This window comes from Rhea pennata, chromosome 2 (genome assembly GCF_028389875.1).
Source record: "Rhea pennata isolate bPtePen1 chromosome 2, bPtePen1.pri, whole genome shotgun sequence".
NCBI classification, from domain to species: Eukaryota; Metazoa; Chordata; class Aves; order Rheiformes; family Rheidae; genus Rhea; species Rhea pennata.
Window position 1 is genome coordinate 8,166,222 of NC_084664.1, and position 27,940 is coordinate 8,194,161.

The window sequence follows — 27,940 nt, forward strand, 5'->3', positions numbered from 1 at the left end:
ACAGCAGAGTCTAAAGGAGAGACATGATAAAAATCTTGCAATACGTTAAAGTTTATTGTAAGGAGGATAGTGATAAATCTTTCTGCATGGCCCTTGAGGGACAGGGAAAGAAGGAACCAACTTCATTTGCAGCAAAGAAAATTTAGGTTTGACATTAGGAAATACTTTTGAGATAAGAGGGCAATGAAGCACAGCTAGCTAGGGAATGCGTGGATCTTGTTAAAATTCATAATAAATGTGTTTTGTTTTAATAATGAATATTGGAAGAATAAAGATGTTTCTTATTTAAATAACTGTTCTGGGCTAAAGCCTGGGACTGGATTTCTACACATCCACAATGCAATCATGTGGATACGCTTGCAAGAAATAGCTCTTGAACTGTAAGCTTTGGAGCACGAGCCATGCATACAAAACCCAAAACATCACGGGATTGATCTCCCTATTGAGGGATCGCTACATATTGCAACCATACAAATAGGCAATCATATAATACAAAGAATCTGTATAAAATTTTGTATTATTTCAGGTGTAATACTTCTCTTATGATTTCATTCTTGGCTGCACTGTATTTTTTTCCTTGCAGGTTCATATCCTTTATCTCTAATCCATTTTCTGTAGAACTGCCATATGTGTACAGCTAGAGATATATCCACTGATGGCTGTTAATCCTTTGAGTTTCCTTTCTATGTTGTACAGCATATGTCCAGTGAAAGTACTACTCTGTGATTTTAAGGATGTTCTCTGATCCTCCTGTGACACTACTAGAACTAGAAAATTTTGACATCGTGTTTCCATCCCAGGAAGTTCCCAGGATGTGGACTGAATTTTCTTCCACAACAGAGAACCAAAGAACCTCTTAATATTCTCATAAGTTCAGCCCAATGTGTTTTAAACATAGAAGAGAAATGGAAGGTTGCTTTAAAGGCAAGATGTGGAGGTAGGAACTTGGCATACAAAGGTCCCATCCTGGGTCTTTGGACTTGTCTATGACCTTGTAGAGGTCAAAATCTATGATCATAGCTGATCAAGAAAATTGTGTTGAGACTTATGACAGAATATGGATTTTTCTCATGAAATAAAGTCTACTCAGGAATATATTTATTGCAGAATGCGCTTTTTGATCTTAACCTGTTTGAATTTTTGAGTATGTTTTTCAAGTGTGACTTTATGTATGAGTCTTAAAGTTTTACTTTAAGTTGCCCGTATGTGTGCTTCACCTTCATTCCATCTTGAGATAATTTGTTATCTGCACATGAACACTAACCAAGAAACTTGAAGTCATGGCTACTGTGAGATACTTCTATATTTTGAGGATGAGTAGCATTAAACCTGACTCATTTTTAAAGCGCATACTCACTGGAGTACTGGAGCAGTACAAATCATCAAAACGAAATAGCAAGTCAAACTAGGTTTGTATCTGCTCTGCTTGCCACAAAAGCAGAAACCACCCACAGTGTATTGAATAACATTAATTAATAATGTTTTATCATTTCTTTGCAGAAGATAGGTGTATACAGCACCTATCACAAAGAACCAAGGAGTGGTCACTCTTGTCTGTTAAAATACAGCTGGGAAAGGAGTTCTTATGTCATGCAATCTCCTCTGCATGCTCAGCAAGGTAGCAGGAGTACTTCTAGAGATGGTTCGAGCCTGCAGTTCCCTTCCATGATGAGCCTCCTAACCCCCTAAACTCTTGGTCATTCAGCATGGGATCAGGGTTACCCTGTGCTCCCAGTTCCTCTCGTTAGAGCTGCAGCAATGTGAAAGGTTCATTGGGATAGGAGCACATAAGAGAGGTGTGGAGAGAGGAAAGGGGGAACTCATCTGCCCTAATTTAGATATTGAACAACTGGACTTCAAAGACACTGTTAGTCACCCCAGGCTCCGTTCACTGCCAGCAGAAAAGAAGAGAAACTCCAGAGAGATACTCATTTCCTTTCAGGATGAGAAATGCCTGTTTCTCTGCTGCCTGCGTGAGACATCTAGGTATCTAGCTACTTGATATATGAAGTTAGCTGAGGTGACCCTGCATGGCCTATTGGTTATGGCACTTACTGGGGAGGAGGGAGCCTGAGTTCTGGCCCCTGCTTCAGGGACTGCTTACAGACTTTGTATAAATTACAGGTCATAGAGCCATGTTCAGCCAAACAATAAGGAAAGCATGGTTCCCCTTCTCCCTCTACCTGGGGAGAGTGCCTTATCACCGCAGGTAAGGTGTTGCCCAGGCAAGTGGGAGATGTGAGTTTGAACGTCCTCCCACGGGCGACAAAATGCAGCCCGTGTACCAACTCCCGGAGAGTGCTAACCATGAGGCAATTGCCTAAAAGTGGGGACCATCTCTTCCGCAGCCCCTGGTTTGCCTGCGAGGCAGTAGCGACTCCCATGGCATTTTGTAAGCAGGCAGATCCACTCATTGCGCTTTTCCCCGGGCTCCAGAAGCCCTGGCGGGCCGGTTGCTTTAGGGGAGTTGGGCTGAAGAGCAGTTTCGGAAGCCCAGTTGCACTTGGAAGTGAGCCAGGTGCCAAAGCTTTCTGGCTTGCCAGGCCTGAGGCGTTTCGCTACCTTGGCAAGAGTGTGAGTCGAGGATGCCTCCTCACTCATCCACACCTGACATTTAAGCAAAGCAAACCTGACATCTCCCTCACAAGAGCAGCAAACCAAGTTCTTGCTGCCATTCCCCTGGGTTTCTGCCACGTTGGACCACGGGGATGAGGCACCAGCTGAGGGACTCGGGCCGACAGCCGCGGCAGGGCGCCGCTGTTTCCCGAAGGCTCGTGGCACGCCGGGAAAGCCTTGCAGCCAGAGGGCTGCGCTGAGGGCCGGAGGGAGGCAGAGCAGGAGGGGGAGCGACACAACACGTCGAAGCCAGAGGAAAGGATTTTGCTTATGTAACTTTTGACGTGTCCTATATATCATCAAGCAGCGCCGGGGAGCCTGCGCTACGCCGTGCTATGCTAGCAGTGCTTCTTCTCGGCAGTTACCACTGAACGGCGTTACCGCCTTGTCGGAGGTTCTCCCGTCTCACGTCTACCACGTCCCTACGGGGCAGCTCCTTAGACAAGACCTGCTGCGTGGTCATGGAGGAGCTGCGTGTGGACAGTGGCCGAGGGAAGTCACTCCTCTTCTGCTTCAGCTGCCTTGCAGGAGGAGAGAGGTCTGTGGACCATCCTGCTCCCCGCTGCATACCAGCACCCATCAGCAGTCGCATTAGGCTCTGATTTGCATTTAATTCAACCTAAGGAATAGGAATCTTCATACTCTGGAAAGCAAAATCCTTTAGCACTGAAACTAGACCAAACCCATTTTGGCTCCTTTTCTGGCCCCCTGATAGCTTTTCCACATTTCACATGGGACCGGGCTCTCAAATGCTTTTTACAAATTTGACCAACTCCCTCAAGTGTCTGGCAGGATTCGTTTTTCCCAGTGATATTTTGCTTATTCCAAATGAATATTCCACCTTATTATTATCATTATTTTTGCCAGCACAGAAACGGGCAAGTGAAAGTGCGGCACACGTACCGGCCGGGGGCCGCGCGGAGGCCGCGGTGCCGGGGCTTGGCAGCTCGCGCTGCGGCGCGCGCGTGCGGGTAGCCCGCGCCGCGGCTGTTCCCGCCGACCGCCGGGCAGTCGGCGCGCCGCTGAATCCGAAAGGCAAGCGCAAAGCAGCTGCTTAAGGTGGAATTGGAAAATCAGTCATAAGATAAACAGGTTGCAACGTTAAGCACCCTCCGAGGGAAAAGCAGTGTGCAGCATATGTTCTTACTTTGGAAGATGTTAAAAAAAAAAAACTTTAATGGACCCTTTACTGGCTTATGCTAGTGGAGCTGTTAATTAATTAAATAACTATATGTGAATAGCATCCATTGGGAAAGAGCCTCACAGCTTCCAGATGCCAGTTATTGGCCCCATTATGGGCCTAAAACTATTACAGTAAATCATTACAAGCTCCAAGACGAGCTGGCACATGATTGCTGTGAGGAAGGATGGAGCTATTCTCACTTGTGCCATTTTGTGCCAGGTTTTATCTGGTGAGATTAATTAGGACTTTTAGACGTGGAAGTCAGAGCTCTAAAATATTAAAGAATATTCCATCACTGGAATGGAGACATCCTTAAGTAGGGCTTTTAAAACTTTTGGGTGTTGGGTAGAGAGGAGTTGGAAGAGATAAAGAGCAACATCTGATTTTGATTTTTTTTTTAAGGTCAGATGTGTAGTTAGTGAGGCTGCAATGGGTCCCCTCCACGTGCTCTGGGAATACTCCGAGGAGAACATCAAAGTTAATGACTAGAGCTCAGGAGCCAGGTAAGCAAACACTTTCTCAGACCAAAACCAATCATTTAGAGCAGTTATTCTAAATACAAAACCAACCAGAAAGGTTGATTAAAAATAGGTTATTAGATAACCTTTTAACCTACATCCTTTGCTGGGAAGGGAACATTTCCTGACATTCAATGGCAGCCTAGAATCTATGACTTGGAGGAGAAAGGGCTTTTTCTTTCTCTTTTGTTAATTAATACGCTATAAATTTTGATGCCAGGTGATGACTATGGATCTTGCTACCTTTTTAGAAATGGCTGTGAGAGAGAAAACCACTGAGCAGCCTATGTCAGCCCTTGCCTAGATATGCTGTCCTTCAAAAATTTTCTTGACTGCTATGTTTTAATTCCACCAGTTGGATATCGGGGGGGGGGGGCACTCCTGCCACTGCTTATACAGTTTGCCCAATAATTAGTGCTTAAACACATCAATCCGTGGGCAGACACTTCTGCGGAGGACTTACTCCACAGCTGAAAGTCCTCCCACAGCTGGGTGAGGCAGGCCAAGCACATGGGCCCGGAGATTTTCCAGCCCTGACCACACATAAACCTCTGGTTTAGTGGTGTTTTCAAGTTAAAACAAGCTCTGCTGTTCAGCCACCTGCCCCCGGGCTAGACTGTTTGCTTGGAGGCAAACGTCCCCTTACTACACGGCGGCATACATGGTGCCGTGGTGTAGACTCTGTGCCCAATAACCATTCACATGCTTTGCAGGAGGAACTGCGGGTAGAAAAATCAGGTATTTCTTGGTTGTGAGGACTCACAAACGTATTGGTAGCTCTGGAAAACCAACTTTACCTAACTGCTTCTCCAATAAAAATGTAAGGACACAGTCAGAGACCACGTTCACATGAGCTCTACCAGGAAGTGCGGCTTACTGGATGCAAAATGCTTGAGTAAGAGTTTTCTGACTAACCCCATTTTAAAGAAATTAATGGATTACAGGAGCAGGACAAATTAAGGCACCATCCCACAGGCTGGTCTATGTGAGCAGATCTTTGTGTCCTCATGGCTCTGATAGGGCCCTGTAAGGGCGATGGCACTGTGCTGGGTGTTGTAGTTGCCAAACCAGCAATAGCGCTTGCTTGCAAAGGTTGGAAAAAATGTGTTTATATTTGTCTGAGGAGCTTGAGATTTGGGAGGAAGCTATGGGACCCAAAGCAGCTATCCTGAAACCCAGGGATAGACTTTGTCCATAGGGCAGCATTCCCCAGGACGTGTGGTAGTACAGTAGTACTGCCTTTTCTGTTTTTAAATGAAAACAAATTACTTTTAGGACCTTGGATCTGATGAAGGGAGTGTTACCACATGTCCAACACAAGCAAAAAAACTAGTTGAGCCAAGAGTAGCCCAGTGCTTGTCTCTCATTCCCTTGCTATAACCACAAGAGACTCCTCTTGGCTTAAGTGAGAGCAGAAAATGCTGTTAGTTTATAACTTAACATCACGTAGGCAGCAGTTGTGCTTTTCTATTGAGCAAGACATCTTTATGGAGTCTTAGACTAGCCCATCCTTTGCAGTGGAGGAAATGAAACTGAGAGAGTAAATACACAGCTACTTTTTTTCCGTGGCCCAATTTATTTTATTTTTCTGGGTGCTTTGAGTGGAACATTAACACCAAAAAGAGGAGTGCGCTAAACACGATCACTGTGCTAGACACGAGAGAGCTATGAGTGACCGGAGTATGAGACGTGTAGAAGACTGGCAAAAGGTTACAGAGCTCTTCATGTTTAGATCATGGATTTGGATGGAAAACCAGGTGGAAGTGAATGCAAGCCGTTGCAGGATGAGAACAGGTCACTCACCTCTGTGCAGTGAACCTGTGGATGCCTCTGCAGACCTCCAAATCAAAGCGTAATCAACAGCGACAGCCAACACACTCTTTTCCTCTCCAGGTAGCAGCAATCATCTCTGAGTGTGCAAGCTCTTCTCTAGCCACTGTAATGGTTTCTTCATGCCTTGTCCTCGGTGTTTTGGGAAAGAAACAGGAGAAAGGAAGCAAGATACATTCTGCTAATAGGATGATCATACAGCTAAATTGTGGATTTCAACTTTCCACTCAGAGGAATAATGGACTAGTGTGCTAGAAATGTGGTTCGGATGCATGTGTTTGGACAGATACAGCTGGAGAAAAGCTTTGGGGATGGATAGAAAGTCCAGTCCGACTTTGTAAAGATGTATGCACACCCTTAACTTTAAACCTAAATTTTCCCGTTGACTTCCTTGGAACTGTTCATGTATTAAACATGAACCTTTCTAGAAATAGAGAATATAAATGAGAGTACCAAAATAGTTAAGCAGAAATACTTTCTGTACAATGAAATGGGAGAATTTAAAAGAGGTGTGCACTTATGAGCTCTTAGTGATCCCTCCTTTGACAAAAAGGAATAGATAAAATCTAGGCCACGCTGTCAAAGGACAAGGTGTTCTTGCTTATGTACGCGAGGGTGTTTCCAGCTACCCATAGTGCAGACTAGAATGTCATTTGCATTTGTTACATTAATTAAGCAATTTACTGGAATTTAGCATGTGGTGGGTTGGCAGGAGGTAACTTTAACTTAGGTTCTGTAGCTGGGATCCCTCTCACTATGCTGAGGTCCCTGAGTCGTGCCAATAAAGCAGCACACTTGGTAATGCATTTCTGTTGATAGCTTTGGTGCAAAGTCCAAATTAAACAATGTATTTATTATCTGACAAAGAGAACTGATAAAAACGACCAAGATCTACATAATTTAAACAGTTTGCTGTGAGCAAGATATCCGGAGGCTGGTTATAAGTAATGAGTTATCTATCATTCGAGGGGCAGCATCTCCAAACTAGTAAGGCTTTTAAAAGTAATTATTAGTCTTCAATTTTATTTATATTCACATGGGAAATCTTTCCATCTCTTTTGTCAGTACGTGCCCCTTCACATTGTTTTAGATCTGTTTTTCTTGACAGGTTTATTGTTCAGCTTATGTTTGAATCATTAGCATTTAAATAAATAGGTTGCTCTGGAGTGCTTGTATTGGTGCTTATATTTGTGAATGTGAATGCAGACTTCCAGCAAATAAGCAACTTTACGACTTGAGCTGGTGGTTGGAGATGGACATGGACCCAACCTACAGTACTGGCCTACTCCACTTTGTGACACTGAGATTCTCAGAGCAGAGCTTTGAGTATTAGCCAGGTACCAATCATATAAATATTGGGAACTCAGAACATCTCAAACTTTAGTGTTTTGTAATATCTTATCCTAACAAAAGGCATTTCATTTCTGTTACTATTATTTTACTATAAGCTAGACCTTGGCTTCAGAAAAAACAGATCTTAGGATCAAAAGAGAGAAAGAGAATCAGCCTTGGTGTTCTCTGTCTGCACATTTCCATCTTCAGGCTCCAATTCAGTGCTGCTGGATATGTAAAAGTGGAAGTTCAGAAGGAAGAGTTCAAAGTTTTGTTCTTGGCTTTCAGACACTGCAGAATCCTGTTTTCTGCATATCCAGCATGTTTATTTAAATATTGGGCTATTTATCTAGAGGTCCTCCTGCACTGGAGCCCTCTTAGTACTCCTTCCTACTTCTGCCATTGCCAGGTACCTTTGATCAATCCAAGAGCAGAACAACACTACTAGTACTGGGTAATTGCACCACCACCCAATCTGGAGTATGGAGTCAGTCTAGAAAATGGGTCCAGAAGCTCTGTCCCTTATGCATCTCAAATGTCATGTGGGTAGGAAACCAAACACAATATATGACTTACCAGAAAAGGAAGTATTGGGAAATTTTGCTTTCTGGGAGATATTTTCTTGTGGCAACAAAACCCAAACAAACAAGAAAAGAAAAGGTCTCTCTGAAATCTCGGCACTCTGCTACACAGTTCTGAATTCTTAGCGTTCACATTGCTGATACTTTTACAGTTGGGTAAAATATCACTGGAACCGGTAAATATAACCTCTGCTCTTCATTCAGAGTAGCAAAACCACTTAAGTTTCTTTACAGAACAGAAGAAACTCCAAAGCAAAACACAAGCACAGGATCTCACCAAAACAGACACGTGTGTAGAGCTGTGGTCCTGGAGGACTAGCTATGGTGCTTGGAGTAGCCACTGCCACCATGCTGGGTAACGTCCTCTAAGGATGCGACAGGTCTGCTCTTCCCAGGCCAGGAAGGGTGGCTCTTCAAGGAGCCAGCACCAGCCTCTCCGCCAGCCCTCCTCCTCTCGCGCCTTCGTGCTGTGCATCTCTAGCTGAGGACTGCAGGCTTCCATGCTCAGTGCAGCTGTGTAGGCCATACCACTCAATGGGGAGGCTGTGCGGTGCTGATCTGCAAGCTGTGTTGGGAGTAGGCTCGTCAATTAATCATCCCTCTATTATAATGGAGTATTTTGAGTGCCTCCATGAATTTTAAAGGCAATAAGCCCCTTCCTTTAGGTGCGTGACCAAGCTGAATGCCTGCCTCTGCTGGCTTATGCAGCTTCATTGCCCCCACGGTTCATCTGTATCGTTTGCTTAGAGGCTTCATGAGTTTTATTAACACCATCACTTTTTCTGATGAGTAAAAATAAAAACATCAGTATAATTTCACTGTAGGGCAATAATATTTTGTCCCAAAAGTGTCAGTAATACCTATCATAACTAAAGTGCAAGCAGTGGGAATAGTCTCAATGAGAACTCCAAAGTTAGGGGGTTAAATTAAGGGATAAAAGAAATTTAGGTGACAAACTTATAAGCAGAAGGCTCCCGGTCATGAGGATGGGGTGACCTGGCACCACTCATCTCCCATCTCCGGTGAGAAGGAGCTGTGTGAGGGGCTCCCATGGGCAATTTGCTCTTTTGCCCTGGACCAGCTCCACAGGGTTTAGAGGAGCAGGATGGCAGCTCTGCCAGTGCATCCTCTCCCATGAGGGTTTCCTATTTGCAGTAGCCACCGGCTGCCTCTGCAGCTTCCTGGCTTCGTTCTTTTCCTGTGTAGCTGGATGGCACAGCTGCCACCGTGCAAAGCGGTAAGAAGGTATTCCTGGCCTTACAATGCCGGAGACACACTAGAGTGATTTCTGTACCTAAAATCCCGTTTTATAGTCCCTGTGAGGATTGTCAAAGTTTTGGCGCTGATACTGCTGTTTTACAGCAAGTTGCAGGTCTCTCTGGGACTAACCTTATTTGTGCCTGGTGAATTATGCCATGTGGGGCCTTAATTACTTACTTCTGTAATTATTTTTTAACAGAAAAACATGCTGATAAAATTTTGCAAATCAAAAGCAGCTTCAGAACTGTTAAAACTGCCTAAGATTTTACTCAGCATAAATCTACCAACCCTCTTGACAACATCTCTCCTAACATACGCTGATTTTGTAAACTCATTCATTGCACAGTCCAAACACGGCATATATTTGTAACGTAACTAGGGGAGACTTCCTCAAGTTACGTGCTGCTATGGACAGGGATTCTTTGTTGCACGTGGTATCCACAGGGGCTGAACACACAGCACAAGAGATTCGTGGTCAGCTGGCCAAGAGCTGGTAGTAGGAAGTGTTGGCTGAGGCTCGAGGAAGGCTTTGCAGTTGGCAGACTGGCTACTCCAGAGAGCTGGACTTGCTAGTGCATTTTCAGTGACCAGTGTTCTCACATTGGGTATGCAGAAGACTCCTTAAGCTGCTCCAGGTGACAATGCCCAGCACCAGCTACTACTGCACATAGTCTCAGTGAGTTGCAGTAAAGACAAATGGTGTTTCCTGATCTTCACAGTGTTGCTGTCGGCATTACAGATGAGAAGGCTGGGAGTCAGTGGAGGTGTCTGCCTGGAGACTGATCTGTGACTGAGTCTGAGCAGAGCTCTTGAGATCTGTGCAGAGGATCCACTTGAGCATGCTCATCTCTCTCAGGAGTATGCTGCTGTGTGAGAACACATGCTTATCTCGCACCAAAATCGCCTCTTGATAATGTGGATGGCTGGTAAAGGTAATGTTGAAGCCTGTCCCTCGGCCTTCAGCAAGCCACCTCTGAGATCTTGAGGCTTACCTGGTGCTACCCGGAATCCCGTGACCTTGCTTGGCCTTTTTCGTAGCAAAAACCTAAAAATCTTGTCCTTCCTGTGTACTTGAACATCAAGATTTCTCCTCTTTGATCTTTCCCCAGGTCCCTGGGGAGGAGCCCCAAGGCTAGGAGGTCTTTAGTACAGGCCCAGCTTAAATGCAGGAGAAACAAGCCTGACAGAAAGGGTTCGCTTAAAAAGCTTACTGGGTGTGCCAGCTCTTCTGGAGCATGAGAGTGCAAAGATCCAGAGTATGGCTCTTAACCAGCATTCAGCAAGGAGCTGACATCTGGACACTGTTATCCCTGAGCACTGAGGCCCACACAGGTACACAGAGCAGTTGCCTGGGGTAGGATACAAAGCAGAGTGTGAAAGCACTTTGCTTGACCAACCTGATAGCCTTCTGTGATGGAATGACTGGCTGGGTAGATGAGGGGAGAGCAGTGGACATTGTGTACCTTGACTTCAGCAAGGCTTTTGACACTGTCTCCCATAACATCCTCCTAGAGAAGCTCAGGAAGTGAGGGTTAGACAAGTGGACAGTGAGGTGGATTGAGAACTGGCTGAAAGACAGAGCTCAGAGGGTCATCATCAGTGGCGTGGAGTCTAGCTGGAGGCCTGTGGCTAGTGGCATCCCCCAGGGCTCAGGACTGGGTCCCATCCTGTTCAACTTCTTCATCAATGACCTGGATGAGGGGACAGAGTGCCTCCTCAGCAAGTTTGCTGATGACACCAAGCTGGGAGGAGTGGCTGACACACCTGAGGGCTGTGCTGCCATTCAGAGAGACCTGGACAGGCTGGAGAGTTGGGCAGAGAGGAACCTCATGAAGTTCAACAAGGGCAAGTGCAGAGTCCTGCACCTAGGGAGAAATAACCTCAGGCACCAGTACAAAGTGGGGGCTGACCTGCTGGAGAGCAGCTCTGCAGAGAAGAACCCGGGAGTGCTGGTGGATGACAAGTTGACCATGAGCCAGCAATGTGCCCTTGTGGCCAAGAAAAGCCAATGGTCTCCTGGGGTGCATTGGGAAGAGTGTTGCCAGCAAGTCGAGGGAGGTGATCCTGCCCCTCTACTCAGCCCTGGGGAGGCCTCGTCTCGAGTCCTGTGTCCAGTTCTGGGCTCCCCAGAACAAGGAGAGAGACATGGAGCTACTGGAGAGAGTCCAGCGTAGGGCTACAAGGATGATCAGAGGGCTGGAGCACCTGCCCTGTGAGGAACGGCTGCGAGAGCTTGGCCTGTTTAGCCTGGGGAGGAGAAGACTGAGGGGGGATCTTATCAGTGTGTACAAGTACCTGAAGGGAGGGTGTCAGGGGGACGGGGACAGACTCTTTTCAGTTGTCCCGTGTGATAGGACAAGAGGCAATGGGCAGACATTGACGCACAGGAAGTTCTGCCTGACCGTGAGGGGGAATTTCTTCCATGTGAGAGTGACGGAGCACTGGACCCGGTTGCTCAGAGAGGTTTTGGAGTCTCCTTCTCTGGAGATCTTCAAGGCCTGCCTGGATGCAACCCTGTCTAGCATGCTCTAAGTGACCCTGCTGAGCAGGGGGGTTGGACTGGATGATCTCTGGAAGTCCTTTCCAACCTTACGGATTCTATGATTCTATGAAAGGAGAGGGAAGGCTGCCAAAATTTTCCACAAGGATAGCCACAGCCACGGTTCTTCAAAACCATCTACATTAATGTGAAATTATTCCTGACTGCAAATAGAACAAAGCCCCCAAAACTACTTACCAGTTACACTGAGGTGTTCAGTTCTCTTCTATTTGAGTATCTCAGTAACATTAAGTAGTAATACTGGTAATAAAAGGTCTGTGCACATAAATGCTCAGCAAAGCAGAAAACCATCCACTTCCACTAAAGCAAGGCTCTGATGTAGAAAGCTGAGACTACTTCTGGTGCTAAGTGCTGACTGCCAGGAAGACACTTGGAGCTGCAAGGAGAAAAAGAAGAACGAAAAGAAGGTTTTGCATTTAATTCCTCCGGAGTCTAGATGAGCAGGATATTATGCCATCTTTATAATAAGCCATATAACATCTACATAGTTGACTCCATCACTTGTTTCATCCCTCAGTGGGAAGAACCTGCAGGTCAACTATGGTCAACTCCTTTATATTTTAAAGCATTAACATGCCAGACATGTTAGTTAACAGTTCAATATAAGAATCCTTTTGTCTTGATATACTTTATTCATAGCTCAGTGCCGTTGTACTGTCTCGTTTTAGGCTAGACCTTTAATTTCAGGGTCTGCTTTAGGGCGCCAGAGTTTTCCATCCAGAAGAACATGCAGATGCATTGTACTGATGCTCCTTTCTCAGCTGGCAGGATTTTTCCACTGCCAGAGGCTTGCAGTCTCTTCCAGTGTTTTCCCCTCTTTCCAAAACATGTAGCAGCTATGCTGTTCTATGGTCATTGAAAACATTAAAACTGTCTGAAGCTTTTAAGCAAGTGAGGATTCACTGGACCTTCCCAAATGAGCTCAAGTTTGGTGACATGGCATGGCTTTCTCCTGAGGTGAACATTAAGTTTGGCATAAAGACAATGATTAGAGCAGCCATAGAAAAAACCTAAAATGTCATGTTGTTCCCCTCTGTGATACGGTCCAAGACTTGTGCCTAGCAGCCATCAAAACAGTATTGCTTTCTGCCTCTGCCCGTTAGTCTCCAGTAAAAGTACAGCCGTGCATATGTTTCCACAGGAGAACCTTTATCTTCTGCCATTTCCAGACTCTGTGGAGAATTAAATGGTTGGCATTAACTATATAAGAAAAAGGACACTTGAATTTTATGTGCAAGTAGAAACTTAAACTAAGCAAACTTTTTTTTTATTTGCTCTATGAAAAAAAGTCCAGAATACAAAAATCTTTTTTCTGAATGTAAAAATCATATTTTCTTTGCAGGCATCTGTAAGCATATTGGTTTGTTTAAAAATAAAGCCCACAAAATGGCTTAATTTGTTTTTGCTAAAAATCATTCTCTAACAAAAATGGGGGAAAAAGAAGGGTGAACCAGCTCCTCTATATTCCAAATTTGCTGCTTTAATTCAATGTTGCATACAAAGCACAAAAAAACCCAAAACAAACAACAACAAAAAAAAAGATCTAAGGAATGTAACAAGTTCCTGTGCATGCAAAATCTTTAATAATACACCCCCAAGCTGAAAACAATGATACTGACATGAAAAGATTTTAATTTCTAAGAAATTCTTGGATCTATTCAAGTTTAGGGAGATCTTTGCACAGTCCTTGCTCACCCTTAGCAATACGCAGTGGCACTTACCTTTCACTCACCATTAAAAAATGGTAAAAAAAAAAAAAAACCCACATTTTTTTTTACCCACAGTTAATGAAGGTACAAGGCAAATTGTTGCTTTCCAGGTTCTTTATCATTGCATCTTTTTCAGTATTGCATCCTAATGGTTCATTTTTCTGAATGGCGTAATTTTGGCAGAGGAGATCAGTGCACTCCCAAATTGTACAGTCTATGCCTGCTACAAACTCACACGGAAATGCAGCTGCTCAGTAGCTTTGAAAGCTGGACCGGTTAGGTATCGAACAGAAATGTGCAGAGCATGAATAGCAAAATTACTAGAGAATTAAAAAAAATCTGTATTCAAAGTAAAAAAAAAATATAGATTTCAAAGTTTTCTGAGATAAACTTTTTAAATCAATTAGAACTCTAGTTTCACTTCAATTTAGGCTTTTATTTTATAGTACAATGAAAAATATAAAATACATCGTGAAAAATATAAAAGCTTTTTTCCAGCATAATTTTCATTTTTTTCTCTCAAAAACATCTTTTAGCAAATATGATTTTATGAAGCACTTTTTCTTCACTAGAACTCTACTCCCTGAAGCAAATTGAGACTGCTGACTTTCTAAAAGTAGAAATTATAGTCTTTCTACAATTTGTGTCTTTAAAAGTTTTATAGCTGTATTTAAATCCTCCTACTTTGTACAAAAATGCATCTACGACCTGTACAATAATTCCCAGGTTAAATGTCCATACATCTCAAACCATCTAGTTCTGGTCCAGTCTAGGCTGAATGGGTAAGTTACACATTTTTCCTGTATTTGTGTACTCACAAGAGTTCTGAAATAAATAATGGTGGTGATGGGAAAGAAAGCACAAGTGAAACGACAAGTGCGCAAAATCATCATCTCTGCAGAGACGTGGGAAAAGGAAAGTTTACTCATTACATCTCACACAAGAAGAACTAACTGGAAGGCAGGAAGAAACGATCGGACGGCAAGTAGAAAATGAGAAAAGAAAGGCAGAAGTTCTTCCATAGAAAGAATAATTAAATTAAATTCATTGCAAAAAGACACTGTGGAACCATGGAGGATAAACAGGTTAAAAATGGTTTAAATAAATTCATGGAGGATAGGCTTGATCAGTGGCCATTAAACACTGTGGTCTGAAGGCAACCCTGGTCAAGAGCTCCCTAAACCTCGAGCTGTGGGAAGCTGGAGGACATGCCAATGAAAACAGATTTTTCTCATACTCTTCCCAAAGCCTTTCGTACTGGCTGCTGTTAGAGGCAGCATATTGGGCTAGAGGGACACATAGCTGCTCAGCAACTTTGAACAGCCTAGATGCCTAATTCTATAAACAACAGTACGGCTATACACTCCTATATACAGGAGTCTGAGTATGCACACCTATATATGTATATGGGAATCTAGATATACATTCAACTTAAAAAGGCTGGCTTCAGAAGTCTGGAAATTAAATGGCAAGATTCTCACAACAGACTTTTCTAAGGCATCTCCCTCAAAAAGATACTATGGTAGATACTTCTTAAATACGCATTCTTATTAATAATCTGTTCAATCTAAACTATAAAGCATGTTGTGCAACATGACTGAACAAATATTGCTGTGAGAAATATTTTCCCCTTGTTTGAGTAATTTAAATTTGTAAGCTAATGTAAGTTTTTGTATTATATAATGTACTATGTGCAATTTTCTTTCTTGTAAAGTACTTTGAAGCTTTCAAAGGGCACTCTAGGTTAATAAATAATATGGTCCCCCTTGCCAGAACTGTAGGGCATTTCCCATAAGTTCTGAATCTCCTTTGCCAGAGTTGCAACACGTTGCGTGCCAAATCCTGCACACAAATGTTCTGCATGTGGCAAATACATATTGGTAAAGACCAGAGGCAAGGCATTCCTGGATTTTGTAGGAAGCATGGGGGAAGGGAAAGAAGTGGGAGGGAATAATGCGGGCGAGCAGGGAAGAAATTTATGTCTGTGCATATAACCTAAAAAAAAAACCCCAAAACCCCCAAACCCCAACCCCCCCACCTTCTTCACTTTTAAAGATCAAGGCTAAACTGCTGCATGCAGAACAAACTCATCGGTATACAGGGCTGGGTCTTTTCTTCAGTTATGGAAATTGGGCTTCCATGTTTGCAATGGCTTTAGCTTCTTCAAAGCCAGATGTTTGTAAGGATGAAAACACCTGCAATCCATTGCTTCTGCCAGCACATGATAGTGTAAACAGGGGGAGTGTAAACTTCAAGAAGCATGGTGAGGACTACTACTATTTACTATTTATTGGGCTGTGAAAATTACTCCTCTTCTCTAGGCAAAGCAGTGCATGCATTTCATACGCTTTAGGCTACTGGGAAAGAACCAAGACCAATATTTATAAAGAGCGAACTCTTGCCTTTTTGCAGTCTCCCACACGGACAACTAGGTTCCAGTTTCTGAAGCTTGGAAGAGGAGAAGTGAATAGCATTAAGACTTAGAAATAAAGTTAGTGCATTTGGCTGCATACCACTTGGGTCACGTTACTAAGGGATATTAGGAGTTTAAAATGACTTTGTTTTTAATTTTCTTGATTTAATCTCTTTATGCATTAACCACAAACAAATAATTTCAACATTCCTCATTGGTTTAGACTGAACTTCTACAGTAATTCAAACATTTTAAGCTTTCTGCCTTTCACTAAATTGTAAATGATGACAAAAATTATTACTCAGCCAGAGACAATAAACCAGTCTAAAAAGCACTAGAACTACATAAAGCTCTGAAATTTGCCACCGTTTTAAAAGCAAAGAAGTTAAAACTGAACTCCACATTCTGCAATACTAAATGACCGTTTTACTATCTGCTTTTTTTTGATATGACAAGATGTGAATGAAAAAGTTTTGCTGTTGCCAGAGTTATATTGCTTAGAAAAAAATATCCTGTGGGTTACCATTTGTTGCCATGATTTACAAAGGTAAGGCCTATAGTCTGTATCAGTTTCTTGCTGAAGTTTTAAAGAAAAAGAGCTTTCTGCAGAGTTTGTAGATTTCTGCATGATTGTTTGTGTTGTTGCGAACAGGGCTAAGTGATATTCTCTTACAAGCTTTTCAAGAAGTTCAGCACATTTCTTCAGATTAATCTCCTGCAAGTTAAAACTCTCCCCTCCATTGCTTCTGTCTATCCAGTAAAAAGCTGATATGCTGTCTACAACCAAAAGGCAGAGAGAGGGGTGAGTGCAAAACATGTTTTCTAAAGAATAAAGAGTGAGGAGTAGCTGAGTGCTACTACTACAGTTAACAAGAAAAAGCTTTCCCAGGCATTGTTTTATCGTTTCTTCTGTGCTCTGCACCAATCTATGTTCAAGAATGGTAACCAGACGAAGCATATCAAAGTGATAGTCTGTATCAATGAACATGACTTCTACTTCCAGTCCTCCTCCTGATTTTGGAAGGATGCAGCGGGCTATGAGGTGATAAAGCATTTCTGTTTTTCCTGTTCCTTCTGGACCGTGGAATTCAATGACATCTCCTGTTCAGAAACAAAGAAGCAAACTGTCAGGTAAGAGCATCTTTAGCGCACAGAGGATTATCAGTGCTCACTGAACCAATTTTCAAAGGTGTTGCATACATACAACCCATTTATTTCACTGGGAAGTGCAAGCACTCATTACTTTTGAAAATTAGGCTTCAGAACTACTTAGAGACCTCACAATGTTCATCTATTAGTTCCAGTTAAACTAGATTATGGCAACTTCATTATAATCACTAACAGAGGACTACTTTCCTGCATTTAGCTTTGGAAGCCCTGCAGCTTCATAGTGCTTTTTCAAATAGAACAAAAATGGAATTCTCCTTCTTCCTTGTCCCTCCTAACATGGCTCCCCAAAAGCAGCGATCATGAAATACAAGTTCAGCTAAGACATCAATATCTATACAAGGTTGGCAACTGGATTACATGACCTCTCTATCATTACAGGTAGAAGGCTGAAGAGGAAGCTGCTACACAAAGGACCTGCTAAGACACCATATATTTACACTATAGACACAAAAGTAAGAAATAAAGAAGGAAACAGAAGGAAAAAAGAAAAGACATGTTGGAGGTACAAATCATGGCAACATATCTATTTTTGAAGCATGAACTGGCCTTTAGCATTTCATGTCTGCTATGTGGTTGTTTAGTATCTGTGCACGTCACAAGACACCAGCAGGAGTCTGCGACCAGTAAAGAGAATGTCAGTATATTTATTTAGCACTTACATTCTATGGTGATCGTAATATGCAGTTGCTTCTTTTGACAAGGGGGAAATAACAGATACCTTTAATTCCAGGTAGCCATTCTACTGCCTGAAACAGAGGTTCTTTTCATAAATGGATTCAGCCTAACTGCTTGATCATTATGTGTCAATAAAATGTGTCACATAAATTTAAAACATTAATAAAAAAGCATAACCCATTTCTATGGAACTGTTTATTTCATGAGATGTGAAAGCAAGATAATCTGGACTCTTTTCCAAAAGCTTCCTATGTGTATCAGAGCAAGACTTTTTTTAAAAAACATTATTTATTAGTTGCTCTTTACAAATTTCTAGTTTAGGAAACTAGATTACTTATTTATGACATTTTAGATTTTACACAGAAGGGTAAAGCACATGCAATAAGGTGGACAGTTCAATTCTCTCTAGCTGAAGAAGAATCACACAACTGTAATTGCAAGAAGCTGGTAGATTCCTATGGCCTTGGCAAGTGTAAATGACACAACAGCTTTCCACAGGAGGGATGCAAGAACAGAGAATTAATTGCAACTTTACTAAAACAAGTTTCTGCCTGCCTGAGTTAACAGGGTTTTTCAAGTCATTACCCAGCTTCCAGAGGATGTTGTTTGTTCGTAGGTGCACATAATGTCAAGAAGCAGCTTGAGATGAGGGGTAATAGGGAAAAGACTATGATCTTTCTTCACATGTTGCAAGCATCAAAAGCAATTTACACCTGATTCAACAATTCTGTCTGTTTGAGTGGTGCACAGACCTCTTGCCTCTCGGTTATGAAGTTTATCTGTTCTCCAGAACTGCAGTCCTATTTTCCTGAACATTTGATACTTCAAAATTTATTTAAAAAACCCCTTCATTGTCTCCCAAACCCTTACTTATCTGAGCTGAATTGGTCTCCCTCACTTTTGAGACTAAAGATGACTACACTTCATATTATATAAGTCTTCATCTTTCCCTCGTGTTCAAAGGTGGCAATATCCAACTCTGCCACTTGCAGCCAGCTGCTGCTCTGTGTCACATATACAGTGCTGGTGATACAGCAGAGCCCTGTTACAATATGACACCAGCTTCAAGAAGTCCTTTGAAATATGCTGGGTAGGTCAGTTCCTCCCTCCTACTGCAAAGTCTATCGAAATATTTTAGAACAATTGTGTAGGGCCCTTCTAAAGAAAGAACAAAGTATATGTTCTGTCTGCCAATGGCTTCTGTGCATGACTTTTCCACTCCGTTTGGCATCGTCCCATCCAGATCAATGACTTGGTTTGGCAAATACACAACATGGATTGCTACAACAACCTTTATAGCAGATTACGACTTGTTAAAAAATAACTGAGCAACTCTACATGCCCATTCACAAGCAGCATTGGGCAGATTTGAGTCAGTGTTCAGTAGTGATTTAAAAAAAACTTATTCTGTGAAGTGCACACTTGACCTCATTAACGTAAAAGATGTTTTATCAGGAAGTCTGTGTGTTACCTCCTATAAAACTTTACATAATGGAGCTATAACTCACCGAACACTGGAGGAGCTTTTATTGCAGAATTGGCATAAATTAAATAAAAATGATAAGCAAATGAAAAAATCATTCTTAAAGATTTTTTTGTGATGGTAGTTTATAAATTTTAACAGTAAGACAGCTAAACACCTTTCAAAGTTTGTTCAATAATGTTGATCAAGATACATATCTGGGTTGTAGTATGACTAAAACTCTTAAGTTATGCTGATACTTTGAAGAGAGTAACAGTTTGGACAGTAAGAAAACCTCAAGAGAGCAGGGGATTTCTGTGTCTTCATGATTATCAAAGAAGCTGCCCACAGGAAGAATTGGTGCAAAACAGAAGCCATTTATAGCATCATCTATAAATGTAAGGTTTAATTTAATTAGGAACTGGGCTGTTACAGCAAGATAAAGAGGGGAAATTCATCCTTCTGGATCAGAGCAGACAAATTATGACACAGCAGAGGAAGAAGTGTGGCTAACAATGTCGTCAAAAAGCCTCTGACGCTCTGACAAGAGGCCACGGAAGAAACTAAGTGATCAGTACTAGCATCATCCTACTAATATATTTTCATCTGTAAATGCCAAAATAGTTTAAAAGGAGGATAAGTAAAGAGATAGTGTCAAAGGATGGAAACAGTCTGGGAGTCAGGATAGGAACAGTCACTTTAACATGGAAGAAGGTTAAAGGGGATTTTTCCACTATGAATTGGTGTTGCCTGACAGGAATAATACCAATAGGCGAATGTTCCATTAGCTTGCCAAAATGTGTCGAAGACAAACTAAGTTAATACAGACTTGAGACCGTAACGACTCGCCAAGAACAAGATGGAAGTGCAGAACAATTTCAGATGAAATTCAACACTGACAAGTTCAAGAAGCACATTTTAAGGAGTGAATTTGTCTATGGCAACACATTATTTGGCTCATAGCAGCTTCACCTACACACAAAACTGAGCTCTCCCGCTGTGAGCAGACTGAAGAGAACAACAGGATAAACTTCAATATTAATAAATTTATTTTCAACCGAAACATTGTGCTCAGTCCTGGTCGTAAATTCAGTTTCATCTTTGAACTAGTAGAGTCTAAGTTTTGTTGGTAATCACTGCACTAGCAAATGCTAGTAAAATTACTTTCTGACATTGCAGCTATAAACAGAATACTTGGCAATAGCTTTACGGGTGTCACACCATCAGATACCTTGAAGTTACTGGACTACTAATTTACAATACTGGGCAGAAGCTGTCAATAATATTTCTACCATTTATAAGTGGAGTAAAAGGGCAAAATGTTTATTCCGAATCAATTTCGGGTGTCATACTACAGCTGAACATCAGAGCTTAATACCGACACCCACACCTTCATACCAGTGGCATAAGGAGAAATATGACTGCTAACAGTGGAAGATTATTAAAAGCTCATGCCACTTTTGCTCTGTTCCAGAAGAGCTCAAACGGTGTGTAATTAATGTGCTTATGTGTTCTTAAACATACAATTCCATCGTAATTAGATGCAATGACTGGAGTATCACAGCAGTGCCTATATTAATTGCTCCTGTTTTATAGTACGCTGACATACATATTATGATTTAACCTGATTTAACCTCTGCATAGTTTATTGAAACTTATACATATATATATATGTGTGTGTTGCTTTGTTTGAAATGCCATCAGGAAGAAGAATAACTTAAATTTTTGCACTGTTTTAATCATATACTATTTTACATTGAGAGCTGTTTATTATGGACTTCATGGACAATGCATTGTAACATTCCAGAGTGACTTACTAAAAACCAAGTTTATGGCAAATGGAAAGGCAGGTCTGCAACAGAGATATATGACTGAATAATAAAAAAAATATCAAAACAACAGGTGGACTCGCATAAATAGATGCAGTGTCTATAGTCAAGAACTACTTTGTGGTATCAAAAGACAACACAAAAATTTAAGAAAAAGGTGAAGACCATTTATACATATAAAGTTAAAAATCAGTGCTGGCATCTTATGCAGCTCCATTAGTGTCAACCAAAAAGCACGACCAATACAGATACTGACTGATGCCATTTGTTAAAAGCAAAACTGTTTAAAAATCAAATAATAATGTTGGCACAGTAAGGAACTAGCAGTGAATTTACATGATTTCCAGCTATCTCAGAATTGAAGTTATGGATCCTCAATTCTGGAACCTCTGTCACTGGACAGAAACAAAAAACCTAGATAGTTTTAAGACTGAAGTTGGTAACTTTATGAATGGAATTATATAACACCATTAACTGTGACAGCAAGGGCAATTCTTGACCACCATGAAAGCTTCTTTTAGTCTGTCCTAGGAAAATATGCCCAGGTCAGTCTCAACTGTTTGTTTCTTGTGTGCAAAGCTCAAAAAAACAGCCCAGAAGATCAATATTTTCTATTATTTTATTTTTTCAAGAGAAAAATATCTCATCTTAAAAAAAAGAATTGTTGAGACTTCTGGAACTTTTTTTAAAGCACATCTCAATTTCACCGCTGGTTCTTAATTTTTGTGGGGTAACAAAACAGTTCTGAATTGAGAGTACTTAAATAACCTTCTCTGCTCTGTTCACATTGTCTTACCAATATTTCTCTGCTCTTTATCTTTGTTACATCATATTTAAAATGTCTGGGGGCAGGAATTGTACATCGCTAAAGCTCTAATGTATTCCCAAGTGCTGCAAAATATACATGAATGGTCTCTCAATAACTACATTTTTAGACTAAGCATCATCTCTCACCCAATTATCTTGATTCTTTTTATTGGCTTTTCTGCTATTTCTTCTGGTCCTTCTATAATTTGTGGGAATTCAAATTGCAGAGAAGTATGTTGATAACCACTGCAGCCACATACTTCTCATGTAAAATCCACTCATATATATATATTCAGCAACTGTGGTATCTCACAAATGATCCTCTAAGTTTGCCATTCATGCATCTTTTTTACTATATATTTCTAGATTTGTGTATGCATGCACAGTAATCTCTTCTATTGTGAAATCTGCTGAATTTCAAATAATCTGAAAAAAACAGTCTAACTTCTTGAACATCAAGAAATTACTAAGTGAGTTAATTTATGTTTAAGCTTAGTAATTTATTTCATTAAAACATCCAATCTTCCAGCAATAGAGAGCCTACTGTAAAATTACTGCACCAGTGTCAAATAGAGGTAGCCCAATTCCTCTACTTTCACTTGAAATTCTTATTTATTCACTTAAGAAATAAGACATTTTGATCATAACATCCTCTATGAACTCATTCAGCTGATTAGTATCTATGTTCAATACATAATCATTTCTGAAGTTTCATCATCTAAGTATAATCTGTATTTGTGGGGCCAAAATGTAAGGTTTGATGACTTGGCTTTATTAAAATATACTATTTGCTCTTGCCCATTCTACTAACTGATCCAGACCATTCCATACCACTGAGCTCTTTGATATGTATTGAGCTTCAAATTCTCTGCAAATTTTTACAGTGACGATTTTTTGAGGTTTTTAGACCACTGATAAAAAGGTTACATGACAGAATCAGAATGAATTTCTGTGAAACACTACCAGAAACATACCAACGTGCTGATATTTCATCATCTACAACTGTTTTGATATCTGTGAATTAGATATTTTAAATCTATTTATGTGTTCATGTGTTGATTCTGTATTGTTCCTTTTTATCTAGTTTGCCTAAATTATAAGTGAATTACATCAACACTTAAAATTCTGAATTCAGGGCAAAAAAGACCTATTTGTATTCTCAAAGCAATATGACAGAGATAAGCATATATTTACACTGACATTTTCCCATAAATAAGATAAAGATACATTTTTACCATGAATGGGAAATCCTTCCTCAGCAAACAGATAAGGTTCAAGATTTTTCAGAGAACTTCTGCCCTCAAGTCGTGCAAGCAGCTTTTAAAGAAAAGAAAGAATAGACATACTGTTACCTAAAACCAGTGGAGCTTGGGAATCAAACTAAAAAGTTACACACAGAACCAGAGAACTGCAGGTTTTCTGTGATAGCCCTATCAAAAGATTGGTTTCATTTTAAAATGCTTTCATAAATACATACACAAACCCATAGTCCGGAATATATGAACAGAAGTTTCTCTCCTTACAAGCAGTTAACATACAGATTGATTCTATGGCAATAAGGAGCTGATATATCTTAGGAAAAATAAAGCCAGAAAAAAAAAGAAGAAAAAAAGAAAAGAAAGCTGGACAGGTACACTAGCAAAAGGGAATCCCTGACATGCAGCAGTGCTGCTGTTTTACAGAACAAAGGGAAAGAAGATCATTTGTAATAGCCATCACCGCCACAACACACTACTAGTTGAGGGGTGGCAGACTGTATTACCCATTATTAGCCTCCTGAGTCAATCTCTCAGCTCATTTTCAGGTAAAAATACGCATACATACTGGACTCTCACAGGCTACCAATCCTATTATATCATAGTTACTTGTTCAAATACAGCAGAAATTAATAGTAGCTAACATACAGTGGCTCTTCCAAGAACCTTTTTAAAGCAAGTTCATATACATAAAGCAAGTTAGCATTTGTAAACCATGTTATTCAAAAACCCATCACAAAACAGGTCCATTTTAAAACAGTTTAGTTCAAAGTTCTTGGACAATTTTTTAAACTGACAAGTAGTCAGGTATTCATATAGCCTGCGTTATGTGTAGTTCTGGCATAAATTCATAATCCAAGAATAAACACCTTACCCAGTGCTAGAGATGTTATTCCACAGGTGCATTAAAACACACAGGAAAGGACACTATTGGGATGCTCAAAGCCCTGCCGTAACATGTATCCTGATGCCAAATATTCCAATCTACAAGACGTCAAGCTGTCATTTAAAGACTTAAACAAAACAAAAAATTCTGTTCAGCTTTCTCCCATCCTCCTTATGGTCTGTCATCAAATGAGCAGCGAGCACAAAACTCTAAACGTACACTGCCTTATCTTGCTTTCCAGCCTGCCATGAGCGACATTTGCTCTGAATTCTTAAAAGTTGTTTGAACAGTTGTGTGTTTGCCTTTAATAGTAGAATAAAACTCCATTAAATGATCCTGAATTTACTTCAAGTGGTCATGATGTGAATGTAAGTGTGACATTTTCATTGACATTTTAACATTTCCTTCCATTAACAAAACGTCAATGTGTTTGCCTTTGCCTATTCAGACATTCAAAAGAGTTTTCTGACATGTCCACTGACGGATCATCAAAACACTTGAGTTGACTTTGCTCTGGATCTGTGGAGCCTCCTACTATGCTTCATGCATTTATGCAATATATAAAATACATAGCAAACTCTTATTCTGGGAAAAAATAGACTTCTATGACCTGGACAAAGCAAAGAAAACTAGACGTATATATGTAGACAAGAATATACAGTACAGATACTGTTTGGGGGCACATATGCTAGCAGCTTGCTCCAACCAAGGGGTCTGCCAAAGGTAGCACCTGTGCACAGGGTGCACCACCATGAAAAATGCAGGGCCACCACAGAGGAGAGCCTCCCCCTGCGGTCTGCGCTCGTGGGCAGAAGGGCCGGAAATCTCTCACCCGCTCCTCAGGCTGTGAAGTTGAGAGGAAGAGGAAAACCGCCACAGGCTGCTCGTTTCTGATGCCCTTCATTTCTTAGCGGTAGGAAGCACTGCTCGGAGATCAGGGTGGCTTGGTTAGAGGTACCACTGGGCCCGGGGGGCCACTAGCCCTGTGAGGCAGCCGGAAACACCAGGCACCAAGACATGATCTGGGCACTCTTGTGCAGGCCGGACACCGAAGCCTTGCAGCTTCCTATGCCCAAACTTATTTTACATTCTGTATGCTGTTTGTTTTATGGAAATAAGGGAGTTCTTGCCTCTTAGATCATAACCCTTCCAGTTTACTGCCAGACCTTTGGATCAGTGGATTGATCGTTGTAGTTTAAATACGAATCTGTGGTTACTGAATTGACAAATTTATTTATTCATTTTAAATAACTACAGATGCTTACTTTGAGTAGTGCTCATGTAGGTAATTTATGGTAATTCACTGATGATAGTGCACCTGTGTTTTTATCAAACTTGTATTTACTTCCGAGCTCTGAAACAGAGTCTCCAAAGGCACTTGCCTCATTAGTGTCATGCTGTGAACAACAGGGTTTCCTGGCAGAAACAACTCAGAATTTTGCTTCAAACGCAACAAAACTTTCCCCACACTACCACAAAGGAGACTGAAGCAAAGCTGTATCCAGATGGGATGTAAGTCAGGAATTCTTCAGCCCAGTAGACATTAAAGTTAGTGACAATATGCATTTTTCAAATAAGCAAAGGCTATCCAGTATCTTGGCTGTGTTCCCGGGAAAGCGTTTCCATTTTACCTTTTTACGTGTTTGTCCATAAACGCGGGGGGGGAGGGAGGGGAATGGAAAGGAATCTATGGCAACTAAAGGGGTGATCTCCATGGTGGAAACCAGATGCCGTACGCTTTGGTGTGGATAGCTTGCAGGACACAAACACAACACTACTGAAGGAAGCCTTTGAATGGGAAGAACTTGAAAAAAAATATAGTTTCAATTCTCATACTAGAGACTTCAGAATATGTAATTTAACTGCAAGTGCTCCTTTCTTCCTTCATAATGCTATCTTTTTCTAAATAAGATATTGCCTTTTAGCAAGCTTCTTAGTGGTAGGTCTCCACTCTTCCTATGTGTTCTTGAAAAGTCAAATTGCATTACCAAGAAACTTCTGCACATATGTGGACAGTCACATGTAGAAAGTAAGATATACAGCCTAAATTTGGCAATGATTGGATTAAACTTCATTACTGACAAGGCTGACAACATTCAAAAATATTTTGACAATGTCTTTTATAACTTATCAATTCCATCTTTTTAATAAAGAATTATGCATAAGGGCAGTCCCACTGACTAATGTATTACACTTATACTATATTGGTTTCAATAGACCTATGCATATAGTATATGCATAATGCAGTAGTGTAGGCATGCATATAGGTCTTGTCAGAAACGAGATATTACTTCATTAAAATGTTAAAGAAATTCAAATTAAATACTCCAGCTATGTGAGAGGCTGTGAGCTAACCTATGGGCTATTTACAAATATAAATGTATCTCAAGTATGAAACAAAACTTAATTTTCAACCACTATAACCACTCTAACCGAGCTTCTGTAAACTCTGGGCACAAAGATACATGCTAGTAATTTATCATTTATTTTACTATGACATAACAAAGGTATTTTTTTAAGAAGTTCTAATTTGTTGCATTAATTGTGCCAAAGAATAATTGCTGAGATGACTACAGTCTCAGTACAGCCCTCACTAAATACAGATTTTACGTGAGGCCACTTGAGGAAATAACATTTTAAATATATCTTCTGTTTCCATGGCTTTCACAATGTTCTGCACTGTATTTTAATACGTTACTTATTCTTTCTCTTGCCATCCTTTATCAGCTCTTCCATCGCTCAGGCTTGGTAGCCTGTCCCCTCTCTGGCGGGCGTTACCTCGTGCGCTCCCGGTTGGTGCGCACAAACACACCGACCCGCTTGAAGGCGCAGCCGGATTCATGCCCTGAAGTTGCGCGTGTGGTTGCCGATACTGGACAGCTATTATTATTATTACTTTATGCATCAAAAAGGCTTAAGAAGGTGGAACTTTAACAAGAAATAAGTACTGGTTTATCAAGCATTTTTCTATGCTTCTACATGCACTTTGTGGCATATTCTGATGCAGCAACGTACAGATCTCCAAGTGACTAACTTCCTGATTACTAGGAGAAGTAACGAATAGGTAAACCACCGAGGCAGGGCGGGGAAGGGAAAAAAAAGCCCCCAAAACCTCAAACCCCCTTTTCTCCGAAGGAGAACAGGCAATTTTAAGTTTCCTGCTATTTATTCAAACCAAGCCTTCCATGTTCAACATCTCTTCTTGCTTACTCCTTCTGCTCCCACAGAGGAGCAGGGAGAGCGCGTCCGCGGGCAGCACTGCGGCACCCCGAGAGCTCCCCGCGCCGAACCGCCCGTTGCCCCCGAGCCGGCCCGGGGAGGAGGGGGGGAACCAGGCCACGACAGCAGCCGACGCGGCGCTTCAGCCCGCTTGAAGCCGGCGACGCACTCGAAAGTCACCGAAACGAAGCGGTTAAACACTGCGGGGAGGGGGGGGGAAGGGCCCTCAGAGCCACCCGCCCGCTCCCTCCCCCACGGAGCGGCCCCTCAGACGGCGCCTCGGGGCGGCCGCGCCTGACGGGGCCCCTCCCCGCGCGTGAGGCGGCCGCGGGGGGGGGGGGGAGGGGCGGCGCGCGGGGGCGGGAAGGGCGCGGCGGCGCGGCGCACCCCTTCCTCCCCCCTCAGGGCAGTCCCGCGGGGCGCCCGGCCCGGGGGCGGCTCGCTCGGGCGGCGGCAGGGACGGGGCGGGGGAGAGGCCGCGCTTCCCCCCTCCCCCCCCCACCCGGGGCCGCGCCGGGGGGCGCGGGTCGCTGAGGTGGGGGAAGGGCAGCGCCTCACCTGAGTGCCCGACTCCGCCCTCCGGAACGCGTCACCCATCGCGCGGCCTGGGGGCGGGGGAGCAGCTGCCGCCGCC

The 27,940-nt window shown here is 42.0% G+C and overlaps 1 protein-coding gene and 1 long non-coding RNA gene across 3 annotated transcripts; one reads left to right on the forward strand and one right to left on the reverse strand.

The window, feature by feature from the left end:
* Positions 1-1,474: 1,474 nt before the first annotated feature.
* Positions 1,475-18,014, forward strand: LOC134136769 (uncharacterized). 2 transcript variants are annotated; one of them, XR_009957543.1, is made up of 4 exons: positions 1,475-3,154; positions 4,202-4,302; positions 17,006-17,133; positions 17,551-18,014. It is a non-coding gene; the product is annotated as an uncharacterized LOC134136769 (long non-coding RNA). The 2 variants fall into 2 exon arrangements; XR_009957544.1 differs by having other exon boundaries at positions 4,207-4,302.
* On the reverse strand, positions 15,633-27,940 carry XRCC2 (X-ray repair cross complementing 2). The gene is made up of 3 exons (XM_062568819.1): positions 27,865-27,940; positions 23,181-23,262; positions 15,633-17,103 (listed from the first exon to the last, which is right to left on the reverse strand). The coding sequence occupies exons 1-3, from the start codon at positions 27,901-27,903 to the stop codon at positions 16,388-16,390; spliced, it is 837 nt and encodes a 278-aa protein (XP_062424803.1). The 5' UTR covers positions 27,904-27,940; the 3' UTR covers positions 15,633-16,387.

What these genes read in the sequence shown, in the direction of transcription:
- XRCC2 (XM_062568819.1), bottom strand. Translation starts at nt 27,903, where the DNA reads ATGGGTGACGCGTTCCGGAGGGCGGAGTCGGGCACTCAG. An exon ending in GGGCGGAGTCGGGCACTCAG is followed by an intron (nt 23,263 to 27,864) that starts GTGAGGCGCTGC and finishes TTTCTTTAAAAG; the next exon opens with CTGCTTGCACGACTTGAGGG. An exon ending in GGAAGGATTTCCCATTCATG is followed by an intron (nt 17,104 to 23,180) that starts GTAAAAATGTAT and finishes GTTTCTGAACAG; the next exon opens with GAGATGTCATTGAATTCCAC.